Raw genomic sequence first — 11,753 nt, forward strand, 5'->3', positions numbered from 1 at the left:
TCGGCCCGAGGACAGTCTGGAAGGGCCGAGGCTGAGGCCACGAGCCACCCTCCCGCGGGACGGCGAAAGCGCCGGCGGAGCCCCCGCGCCGACCCCGCGCCCCGGTCTGCGGGCGCGCTCCCGAGCGCGTCCAGCAGGTGGCGCCCGGCGTCCCGCCTGCGGGGCTCGTGGACGCTCTAGAAGGCGCTCCAGGATTTCGAGGCAGCCGCGGCTGCAGCTGGGTCCGGGGGAAAAACCGGGGCTGGAGCACCCCTGCCCTCCCGCTGGTTTCCCTCGTCTGAGCTCGGACTGGGGTCTCGGAGCGCCTGGCGGCGCGGGGCGGGGGAGGGGAGGGAAGAACGGAACTGGAGTCTTTGGAACCTGAGGATCGGCTCTGGGAAGCGTCGCCCGTTTTGGGGGGAACGGGAGGCGGGGACTCCCTGGGGAAGGTGACCGGGCCGGGGAGGGGCTCGGCTTTCCGTGAGAACAAAGGCTGAGTCCTGGGGAAGCCAGAGGAGAGGGGTGTGCCATGGGGGGGCAGACCTCAGCCGGTGCTAGGGGGCGCTGCGGGCCCGGGCCGCGGAGGGGGCGCCTGCAAGCCCGGGCCGTACCTGCGGCGCCAGAAGCTGGAAGGAGGCCTCGGAGATCTAGGGGGGGAGGCTGAGTCAGGGGAATGGGTAGGCACCCTCCCTGCTGCCATCAATAGTGCCTAATTAAGACAAAGCCAGCAGCGAGCCCACTGATTACATTTCCATGAGGAGCTAAATTGATGACATTTTCTTTGCCGGATGCGGAGGGGGGGAGAAGCTGGGACCTCAGTTACCCCTTTTTCTGGTTGCCGTTCACACCTGACAGATCTCGTTCTGCCCGTCCACCGCTACAAGGCCGTCTCTCTCGGGGACTCCTGAAGGGCCCTTGGGTTAATCCACACCTACCCTAATCTCTGCACCCCACCTATCCTAATCTCCAGCATTGGTAGCCCCTGGCCTGGGCACTCCCCACCCCTGCTATCCTGGAGGTAGGTTCCTGGGCTCTGCTGGCCCCCTGCCTGGGCCGGAGTCCCGGCTGAAAACAAGGATTGAAGTAGTGAGGGGTCCTGCCACACCCCTAGCCAGCGGCGCAGCGAGTAGGGCTAAGTGGGTGATAGATCCCCTAACCAAAGAGGCAGCGGGTGGCAGAGAGAGGTGGCATGATTGGCCAGATCCCCCAGGGAAAAGTCCCCAAGGAGTGAAGATTTGAGGGGAGGCGTTGGGTGGGGAGTCTTCTAGGCAGGGCTCCTGGCTCCCCGGGGGAAAAGAATGCAGTGTAGACCCGGTTTCTTTTCTGCCTGCCCCCCCCCCAACCTTGGCTGTACCTAGGGATCCCAGCCCCCTCCATTATGCTAAATAGGTAATCAAACATCTCCCTTTGCTAATTACTGCTCAATCCGATTAAACGCTGTCGAAAGCTCATCAACAGAGGTGGAGGTAGGGGGGAGGGATGAAGGGGAGCCAACCACAGCTGTGAGGGGGGGGGTCTTGTCCCCGGGGGAATGAAGGGGACAGCTGAGACACACGGCCAGGGTACCGAGACTCAATACCTCCCAAAGGAGAGGGACTGGAGGGTTGTGCCCACAAGCCCCTGACTCTTGCCGCACCCCCCAGCCTCAGCCAGGCCTTCCCCTCCCCCCCCCCCAGACCTTCATTACCCTCAGAACCCAGGCATCCGGCCATTCCCACAGCTACACACACCCCTGTCCCAGATTTAATAAGTTCTGTTCTCTCACTGTCAATATTTGATGTCTCAGAGCCATCTCCACGGAGAGAGGGGGACTCTTCCCTTGCTTCCCCCCTACCTTGGCCGTCCTTCGCCCACCCCAGTCTCTTTGTGCCCCCAACCTTCTCTAACTAGCTGACTTAATGAAATGATATTAAAGTCTTAAGCAACTCCAAAAGAATGGTTGTTATGGTGAAAAGAGCGGGCAGGACGCCTGGGTCCCCGAGGGGAGCAAGGGCTGAGGTCTAGAGGCCTCAGTCCCCAGTGGGGAGCAGCAGATTCGGGGTGAGCTGGGGGCCGGACCTCTGGATCTTGGCGGGAAGTAGGGAATGAGGGCTGGGAGAAGGTGGGAAGCAAGGACATTCAGGGAGTCAGGGTCCCGGCCTGTTGTCCGGAGCATCCGTCAGGGATGGAGAGGCCAGCGTGGGGGGACCGGGCCTCTGTGCCAGCAGCCTCCTGCTGACTGTGCCCTGGGCCGGTCCCGTGAGAACCAGAGTAGATTTCTCTCCAGCCCTGACTCATCCCTCTTCCCCCCCTTGTCCCCCAGCAGACCCCCACAGGTGATTTGTAGCTGATGCCCTCACAATGGTAGGGGCCAGGAGAGAGTCGTTCCGGGACACGAAGGGCTGAGAGCTTCCAGAAGAGGAGAGAACAGAGGCCAAGAGATGGGGAGCCAGGCGCCACCCCCCACCTCCCCCCACCCATCCCCATCTCACTCCCCTGGGGACCCTGGCCCAGCCCCAGTCCCCTTGGGGTGGTGGGAATACTAGGACATTTGGCTGGAGCTGATTGATGAGGGAGGAGGCAGCCACCAGGGCACCAAGGAGGTTGCTGTTTGCTGAGCACACAGATTCCTCCCCACTCACCAGCTGCCGCCCCCCAAGGCTGCTCAGTCTCACCGCCAGCACTGGGGCTGCAGGGAGCTGATGCCTGGGCTTCTGAGGGCAACCGGGGGAAGAGGGGGAACCGGGACCCCAGATGCTTCAATCCACCGCGGGAGTCGGGGGGTTCCTCAGACCCGGTGCCCTCAGAACTCGTTTCAGGACCCCACCTTCCCTGCCACCTTTCTGACCTCTCTCCTCCTGCCCGGTTTTCGCTCCTCTTCAGACTCCCCACCCCGCCCCCCCCCCCCCCCCCCCCCCCCCACTCTCTGAGCGTATCCCAGCCCGCCACATTTCTCCCAGCCCGATCTTGAAACTTTCCCGGGAGGTGGGGGGGGGGGGCGCCCTATGTTCCTGATTCCCCATATAGCCCCTTAGGAAACTCCATTTTTCTTTCTAACTGAAATCCCACTTACGATGTCAACCATTCCCCATCAGAAATTCCCACCGCAGCTCTTTCCTGAAAACCCCCACCATAAACCACACACACACACACACACACACACCTAATTTACATACTGCAGAGTGTGAGCCCCCAGCCAGGACAGCCTCTGCTGTTTGGGACAGGGGTGGGGGCAGCTTCACAATCCATGGTCTCCAGCCTCTCGGTCCCTTTAGTTCCTCCCTGCCTGCCTGCTCTAGACCCTTTACGAGCAGCGGTCCCCCAGCCCCCCGCAAAAGCTCAGAGCATCATCCTTGCCCACCCAGCGCTTAAACTCTACTGGAGGAAAACACACCGCACGCCCAAGAAACAAAAGGGGGGGGCATACCGAATTAGACCAGCTTCCTGCATGTGGATTCTAGACCCTACGTGACTTGCTCCCCGCCAGGCTGAGGCTGGGGAAGGACAGGACACATCTGGAACATCCACAAGGCTGTGGATGTTCCCAAACATGTCCCAAGTTCACCTCTACCCTTTGCATTTGCTGTTCCCTCCGCCGGGGCGTGCCCTTCCCCCACCTCACTCAAGGTCTGACTCAAAGGTCACCTCTTCAGAGGGACCTTCCTGACCTCCTAAAGCATCTTCCCGGCGAATCTCTATCCTCTTCATGCTGTTACTCCGTTTTGTTTACACCGCTTGTCACTGCCCGGAGATGTTACTATGTTGTTCCCCACCAGGATGCGGACTTTGTGGAAGCAGGGACTTTATTTAATCTATAGTCTCAGTGCCCGAGACGGTGCCCGGGACCAAATAGACACTTTACGTGATGCTGAGTGGATAAGTGAATGAAAAAAAAACAAAAAACAAAAAACCAAGAAACAGAAAACGAACGTCTTCCCTCCCCTCTCCTGGCTTTATTGTGGTTATCGCCCGGGGAGCATGTTTGCGTACTTGTACCCGGAAAGAGGACAGGACGGCACGTGTCGTTCCGTGTGGAGGTCACCAGTGCTTTCAAATCGCTCGGAAGATGCACAAGCCGCCACGCGTGGGGCAGGCGGCAGGTCTCGTGTTGTTAGCGGGCGTGTGTGCAGGGGGGAGTCCGCGGATGCCAGAGTGGTGAGGGGGTGTAGTTCAGGGGGTGGTGCTGAACGTGCTGCTCCTCTCCCCGGCTGTGCATCTGTCCCCAGGTGTCTTCCTGTCTCTCAGCACGTTATGATGTCTTGGCTGCTTGGGCGAGGTGTTCGTCACAGAGTATTTATCCCCACTTCTCTTTCCTCCACCTGTGTCTCTAGATGTGTGTGTGTGTGTGTGTGTGTGTGTGTGCGCGCGCGTGTGTGTGTGTGTGTGTGTGGTGCGGGGGGGGCCCTCCCTCGGCTCCCTTGCCCCCCTCACACACACAGCCCTGCCCCGGTCTGGGACCCCTCCCTTTCACACTGGGCCCTGTTGCTGGGCTCTGGGTTGCCATGGTGACGGTTGCCAAGTCCCTGAGGCTGATAGCCAGCGATGGGGCTGTCGGCTCCATCCACGCGGGAGGCTGAGGGGGGCTTCCCATTGTGTGGAGAAGGGGATGTTGCCATGACCACCAACCCCCACTAAGGGGCAGGGACCAGCCCTTCCACCCCCCCTCAAGCCTCCCCACCTCGGGCTTCTCCAGTGCGGGGCTCAGAAGACAGGAGTGAGTTCCAGACAGTCCAGCACCTGGCCTCAGTTTTCGACCCCCCTCCCAGAGCACCTGCGCCTCTCAGGACCCGGGCATCCTGCTCAAACAGGAGGAGGGGCAGGGGTCCTGTTGGACAGAGCCGGGCAGGAGGACCCCTTGACCTCCAGGCAGATGGGAGACAGCGGGAGGGCACCTAAAGTCAGGGGAGGGACGGGCGGGGCAGAGGTTGTGACCCCTGCCGACCGGCTCCAGCCATGCTCCTGACAGGCTGCTTTTGTGGTCGGAGAATGGGGCTGAGTCTAGGGGGCTGGGCACCAGGGGTTTTGGGGGGAGAAGAGCCCGGGTGATGGGTACGCAGGGAGCCGGGGGGGGGGGGGGCGGGCAGTGTGACGCCCGGGTCCCTGCATCTTGCGGGTGCTCACATGGCGCTTCTCCCCACACTGGTCCCCAACGGCAAAACTCCCCAAGTCACAGGTGCCTTGGGCAGGGAGGGTAGGCGGGGAGACCCGAACCTGCGAACGTGTTTGGTCCGCTTTGTCTCTGACCGCCGCTTGCCTTGTCTCCGGTGCTTTGGTTTAGCAACAGACACGCGTGAACGCGCGTCCACGTGCATCCCCGTCGGATGGATCGGCAATCTCTCCCTCCCCTGCCTCGGCCCTCTCACCCAGCCCATTACCCCTTCCCCACGTACTGCCCACCTCCCCCCTCCGACCCAGCTGTCTCCCTACCCTTCCCCTTGGCTTCATGAGATCCAGCTCAGCTCGAAAGCGCCCCCCCCCCCGCCCGCTACCAGTTCTCTGTTCCAACTCACCCCCAGTCACTCTCCAGCCTTCTTGTCAACTTTTGAAGTTTTTTATTCTTTTTTTTTCTTTTTTTGGTTTTTGTTGTTCCAATTTCCCTTTTACAGTAAAACTATTGAGGTGACGGCCATACCCCGCCACCTCCCCCATGGCAATATCAACTTCCTGTTCTCTGGAAGGAGCGGATCAGAAAAATCAGGAAGGACCTGGAAACTACCGCACCAGAGAGGTGACATGACCCTCTGGTGGACAAAGTAACCATCTTGGCTGGTGATGAAGGTGGCCGACTTGGTGCCCAAGGGCAGCTCTGGTCTAATGAGACTGAGCTGGGGGGAAACTGAGGCCCATGGTGCACTAGAGGGCAGGAAGAGGTACAAGCTGGTCGCTACGGAAACGGTTGCTAGGTACCACGGTCAGCTAGACCAGTCAGCAGGCCACCATTTTGGTCACTAAGAAGGGAGCCGCGTGGAGTCGGAAAGGACTAGAAAGTAAGAGGGTGTGCTGAACAAGACAGCCCTCCGGGTTACTGGGGACGACACGTGGGTTCTTGGGACAGTCCCGTTGATGGACACAGATTATACCGGGGTAGGGAAAGGGAAGAAGAACATGACAAGTTGGGCCCACCACAGCTGATGGCAGTCGCTTTCGCGGTCCCAAAAGCAGCGCAGAGAACAGGGAAGGGAGATCCGGGGAAGCAAGATCCTTCTCAGTCCACCCTACCTTCTCACAGTCCGTGAGTTCCAGCTTCCTCCTCAAACAGGAAGTTCTTCCTGCCCGCCCCCCCCCCCCACAGAGTAAGAACCAGCCGCCTCCCCCTTGCCCCCCACCCCCTCCCAACAAACACCCCCCCAGACTAAGCCACTTGGAGTTCCAGCCGGACCACTTCCTATTTCAGACGAAGGCACTTCCAGTTTCTGCCGCACTGCTTCTGCCACTGCCCGTCTGGAGCAAGTCACTTCCTGTCCCCAGTGGCCCACTCAGCGTCAGACCAAATCCACGCCGTGCCCCGACCGGTTCGTATCTTGCTATGGGCCACTGACAAAACAGGACACTTCTTCTCATGGAGGCTGTCATGGCCCAACCACCCCAACATGGCCGGAGGACGTCCGTGGGGGCCCCGGGGCAGGGCAGAGAAGGGGGCCCCGCTGCCCACGCCCGGAGAGCTGGGGTGGAGTGCCAGAGCCTTCCCCATTAAGGCCCCCATTTTTGGCAGACTGAGGGGAGGGTCGGTGAGAGAGGTCAGAAGAGGGGGCCGAGGGCACGAATGCTTACATACCCCCACCCAGGAGATGGGAGAGGCGGAGGAAAGAAGCCAAGAGGGTAAGAGGAGGCGTAGGGAGGGGGGTGCTAGGGAAGAGGAACAGACCTAGAGGCAGAAGAGAGAGAGACAGAGACAGAATAAGAGAGAGAAGAGACAAGAAGAGAAAACCAGTGAGAGGCAGAAAGGAAGGGGTGCCAACAAAAGACAGACTGTTCCCGCCCCTGGCTCTCGGCGTGTGAGGGGCACAGGGATCGCCGGGTCGCGGTCAGGAGAGGAGGCTGAGTCCCTGTCCCCTCCCCAAGGAAAGAGGACCCAGGAGCACAGAGACGCAGAGGGGGCTCACGTGGCCAACCGAGGGCAGGAGTCTTAAGGAATCCTAAGAGTGGAGAAGAGAGCGACAACAGCCAGGAGCTGGGGGGGGGGGGGGCGCAGAGGGGTCGAGGAGATGCCAGAGGTGGCCCTCCAACCGTGACTTAAACCGGAGGAGCACCCGAGAAGGGCTGGATCCAGGAGAGCCGGGGAGGAGAAGCCCTCATACCTTGTAGTAGATGTTTGGAGGGCTCTGGGGGGGCCCATCCTGCACGATGTACACAGGGTGCCCGTAGTCACCACTCACCTTCTCATAGTGGGGACAGAACGGGGGGTCTGCAGCCCCTCCACCCCGTAGAGCTATCCCTAGCTCCCCAGGCTCGGCCTCCCGAGGTCCCATCACAGCGCCACCCCCCAGGCCCAGAGACCCTCCCCTCCCGAAGGAGCCGGGACCAGGGTGGCGACTCTCCGAAGGCTTGGCCCGCCGTCTCCGCCAACACATGGCGCCCCCAGCCCCTGCCACGCCCAGCAACAGCAGCGCCAGCCCCCCCGCGGCCCCGGCCACCGCGGGCATGCTGGGAGGGGGCAGGGGGCCTTCAGCACCCCGGGAGGTTGCGTTGCTGGTGGGGTCACCTGGCAGGGAAGGGGTGAAGGAGGAAAGAGGGGGAGGGGCTGAAGGAGCCACCTGGGCCTCCGGACACCCGGCCTCGGGGGTCCCCGTGGGTTTCCCCGGCAGCGCCCGAGCCCCCTGGGGACCCCGCCTCCCCTTCCCCCCGAAATCCCACTCAGAATCCAGGTGGGTCCAGCCCTTCAGCTGGGCGCGAAGCAGTCTTCCCCCACTTCTCTGACTGCACTGATTGAAACACTGGCTCGGGTAATTACTTCTAATTGAGTCTTTTCCTCACTCGGCTTCCACTCCCCTCCCACCCTCCCATCCCCTCTTCTGTTTCCTGTATCACCCCCCTCCCCCCCCCCAAAAAAACCAACAAAAACTGAAGGCGGAGGGAGAGGGTGAAGGCGGGCAGCTGGGGTCTGAGAGCAGAGGAGGTTGGGGCGGGGTGGGGGGGGGGAAGGCAGGAGACTGGACCCCCGGTTCTTACCTGGCATGTTCTCCTTCCCGGGCTCCAGGCTGTGAGCTGCCCCCCGGTCTCTCTCCATGGGCATCTCAGACACAGGCTTTCTGGGGGCAGCCCCTCCTCGGGGGCCTGGAAACGGGGGAGACCCGACAGCAGGGGCTGAGACAGCAGCCCCCAGACCCTGACGGTGCTGCCCCAACCTCCCTCGGCTCCTAGGAGGTGCGCCCCGACCCCCCCACTCACTCTGTCCTACTCGGAGAAGCACCTTCATGCCCCGAGTGAGGCATACACCTCCCTGCAAGCTCTCCAGGCCTTCCCGGGTCCCATCCGACGTGGCTGGGAGAGAAGAGCCAGACGGAGAAGTTGGCACTCCAGAGTCGAGCCCCTCTTCCGTCCCCATTCCCTGGCCCTGACACCACCCCGGGGGGGCGTCAGGGGTCTCTCTCGGCTCCTCCCCTGCCCCTCAGTCTTGGGGTTGGGTGGGGGAGAGCCTCCCCGCGGACCCCGCCCTCCGCCCAGCAGTACCAATGATGTAGTAATCGTGGTGTGAGCGAAACTCGTGGCCCCAGAGGTTAGGGCTGTACTCCTGGAACTTGATGGTGAAGCGGAGATCCAGGTCCGGCCGGTCACAAGTGAGAAGCAGGTTTGGGGCAGGGGGGGCCTCGCAGCGCCGGCCCTGGGCACCCCCTACCAGGTACAACTTGTAGAACTCGTAATTAGGAGAGGAGTGGGGGCCAGGAGGCCGGGCCCGGGGGCAGAGAAGGTCAAGCCGGTCCCCGATCTGAGGGTAGAGCACGTAACCCCCCTCTGCCTGGAATCTGTCAGGAGGGCGAGGTAGACAAGGAGAGGTGTTAAAGGTCTGGCCCCCAGAGCTTTGCCTCCCTCACCCCACATCCCTGGCAGGCCGGCCTTCGGCCTTCGTCTGAGTGGAAAGTCTGTTCCGACGGGGCAGGCGCTGAGGGCTCGGAAGCGGTGGGAGGCCAGGCTCACAGGTCTCTAGACCCTCGGTGCCCAAATGCACTCTCCAGCCCGCCCTCACCACATGCACACTGTCATCTCTCCTCCATCACTAGCCCCGTTGCCATGGCAACAGGATGCCAGTTACCAAGGAGCTGGCCTCTCTGGAACCACACAGCCCACCCATCCCAGGTGATTTCACTATTGCACGGCCATGGGGGCAGAGCCTCCCCTCCCCCAGGCCACCACTGAATTTGAGGGATCTCAGGGCAAGGGAGGCACCAGGGGTGGGTCGGGGGAGGGGAATCCAGACCAGCTTCCCAAGTCAGCCAGGGGACGCGCCAGGAGTTAAATGCCTGGCCTGGCCATGGCCCTATGTGAGGCTAACGGGAACCACGGTCTGGGGGCCAGGTGCCCCAGACACCCCCCTGCTCAGTCACCCCTCCTCCTCCAGGTCTCGGACTTCCTAGGGAAAGTGCCTGATTGCTATGGAATTCAGGGAGTTGACCTTTCTAACCACAGCCTAGAGCCCACATCTCCCTCAACCCAGCCATCCACTGGCCCAGCACTGCCACTTGCCAACGCCTGTGACCCCTCCCTGTGCATTAACGGCCACGAGGTCTCAGAGCTGGGTCCCCGGGGACCGCTGCTCATCATCTTCCCAGACTCCCAAAGGACCCACCCCCTCCCCGCCAACATCCCAAAGAGCCCCCAGAACACCGTACCCCCCCCCTTTCCTCAACCCTATCAGAATAAGCCTAACTTACTTCCTCAGGCTGCACCTGATACTCAAACTGCAGCTGGGAGTTGGTGGGTAGGAGCCGGAGGAAAGACATTTGAGATTATACCCAAAGAGACATAGCAGGGAGGGAGGGAGGGGAGGCTGGGAAGTCAAGAGAACACAACCAATAATTCTAGTTCTCCTCTAATGAGCATGTAATACGTTCAAACACCTTACCTCTAATCCTCATAAAAGGTGTCGGTGGAGACTACAGACTCAGAAAGGTTAAGTGGCCCAAGGCCACACAGCGGAAAGCAGCGGAGCTCGGATTAAGACCTCGGATCCGATGGGCTCCGAAGCCGACCCCCTTCCCTTGGCCTCACACAGGCTCCCCAGGGAGGCAGGAAGTTTTCAAACCACAGAACTCTTTTGCCCAGCGGGAGTGGGATCTGCATGGAGGCCAGGGTCCTAGATGACCTCCCAGGGGTTCTGTCTTACCCTGTGTGATGAGAAGCTTCATGTGACCCCTGGCCTTTTTTCAGAGCAAAGCAAGCATGCCAAGGAACAGAGGGGTCTGATGGAAGAGTTTGCAACACAGATTGGGGGGGGGGGGGGGCGGCAAAGGAGTCCCCAGGAAGCCAAATGCAACAGAAACGAAGCTTTAGGGGGCCCCCAGGCTTTTTCAGAAAAAAAAAAAAAAAAAGTCTCCAAGCCAGGAAGGCAGGAGTATCTTCTGGTTTGGGAACTGGATCCGCCAAGGGCTCACTGACCCTCTGGCTGTGGACAAGAGTTAGGGGACTGACGGTGTGGACAGAGTCGAGAAGCCTTGGGTGAGCTGTCCCCCGGAGCCCCCAAACTGAGCCCTCTTCCCTCCCGTCGCCGAGTCCCTTCTGGGGAGGGAGGCACCCTGCCCCTTCCCCAGCGCGCTCAGCGGCACCTACTCCGCGGCTCTCCGGAGAGCTGACATTAACCAGGCTCCCTCCAAGCCCAGCCCCCGACAGGACACGCGTCTTTCACAAACCCAAATAACCACTCCACTACCCTCCGGCGGCTACCCGTGAACTTTGCGATCCTTGCCCCCTGTGGGGTCTTTCCAACTCCCGACACATGGTGATCACCACCCACATCCAGCCGTGTCTGTTGGCGACCCAGGAGTCTGGCTCCCAAGATCACCTCTGTCTCGTTACCCATCGGCTCGCATCAGAGCACTGGCACCCTCCCTCCAGCCTCCTCCCAGCTCAGAGAAGCCAGCTCCCCACCCCGAACCCCCGAAGCTTCCCTACTCCCTGCCCGAAGGGTGTGGGGTCTCCCCAGCCCGGGGCCACTCACCTCTTATTCGCCGAATTCCAGTAGACAGGCTCCAGGCTGAGCCCAGACACCAGCCCCAAAACGCCGAGCAGCAGCAGGGCCCCGACTCGCACGCCCCCCGGCCCAGAACGGGGGGCCCCCATGACCCCGCCAAGGCCTGGGGGGGCGGGGCACCAACTCCCCCAAAGTCGCTCACCCCCCTGCGGTGCCTGCCTCGGCTGCCCCGGCGATCCGGCCCCGACCACCCCGGTGGTGGCCGCCCCCCTGCTCCCACGCGGACCCGCTTCCTGCTCTGCCCGCGCCCCTGCCGCGGAGCGCTCAGCCCGCTAGAGCCCTTCCCGGGGCCGCCTGCAGGCGCCCTACGCCCCCGGCCCACGCTCCAGCGCCCCGGGATCGCAGCGCCGGCCTAAGTGGGGGACTGGGGCGGCCGGGGGCCGGGCGGGGGCGGCATGGGGCGCCGCACGAGGGAGCGCGGGAGGGGCGCGAGCCGGAGCCCCAGCCTCGCCGGGATTGAGGGCAGCGGGCTAAGGGAGGAAACCAGTCCCGAGCCCAGGAGGGGGGAGTTAAAGGAGTGGCGGGGAGGGGGAGAGGCTGGCGGAGGGAAAAGCCGGAGCTGGAGCGCGCGGCGGAGCGGGCGGCGGAGCCCGCAGCCCACGCCCCCCAC

At 62.1% G+C, this 11,753-nt stretch overlaps 1 protein-coding gene across 1 annotated transcript; it reads right to left on the reverse strand.

The window, feature by feature from the left end:
* Positions 1-6,374: 6,374 nt before the first annotated feature.
* Positions 6,375-11,747, reverse strand: EFNB3 (ephrin B3). The gene is made up of 5 exons (XM_040453327.1): positions 11,111-11,747; positions 8,629-8,921; positions 8,347-8,439; positions 8,128-8,232; positions 6,375-7,660 (listed from the first exon to the last, which is right to left on the reverse strand). Exons 1-5 carry the CDS (start codon positions 11,230-11,232, stop codon positions 7,251-7,253), a joined length of 1,023 nt encoding a protein of 340 aa, XP_040309261.1. The 5' UTR covers positions 11,233-11,747; the 3' UTR covers positions 6,375-7,250.
* Positions 11,748-11,753: the final 6 nt, after the last annotated feature.

The sequence above is a fragment of the Herpailurus yagouaroundi genome, unplaced genomic scaffold (genome assembly GCF_014898765.1).
Source record: "Herpailurus yagouaroundi ecotype Mexico unplaced genomic scaffold, PumYag 208, whole genome shotgun sequence".
NCBI lineage: Eukaryota > Metazoa > Chordata > Mammalia > Carnivora > Felidae > Herpailurus > Herpailurus yagouaroundi.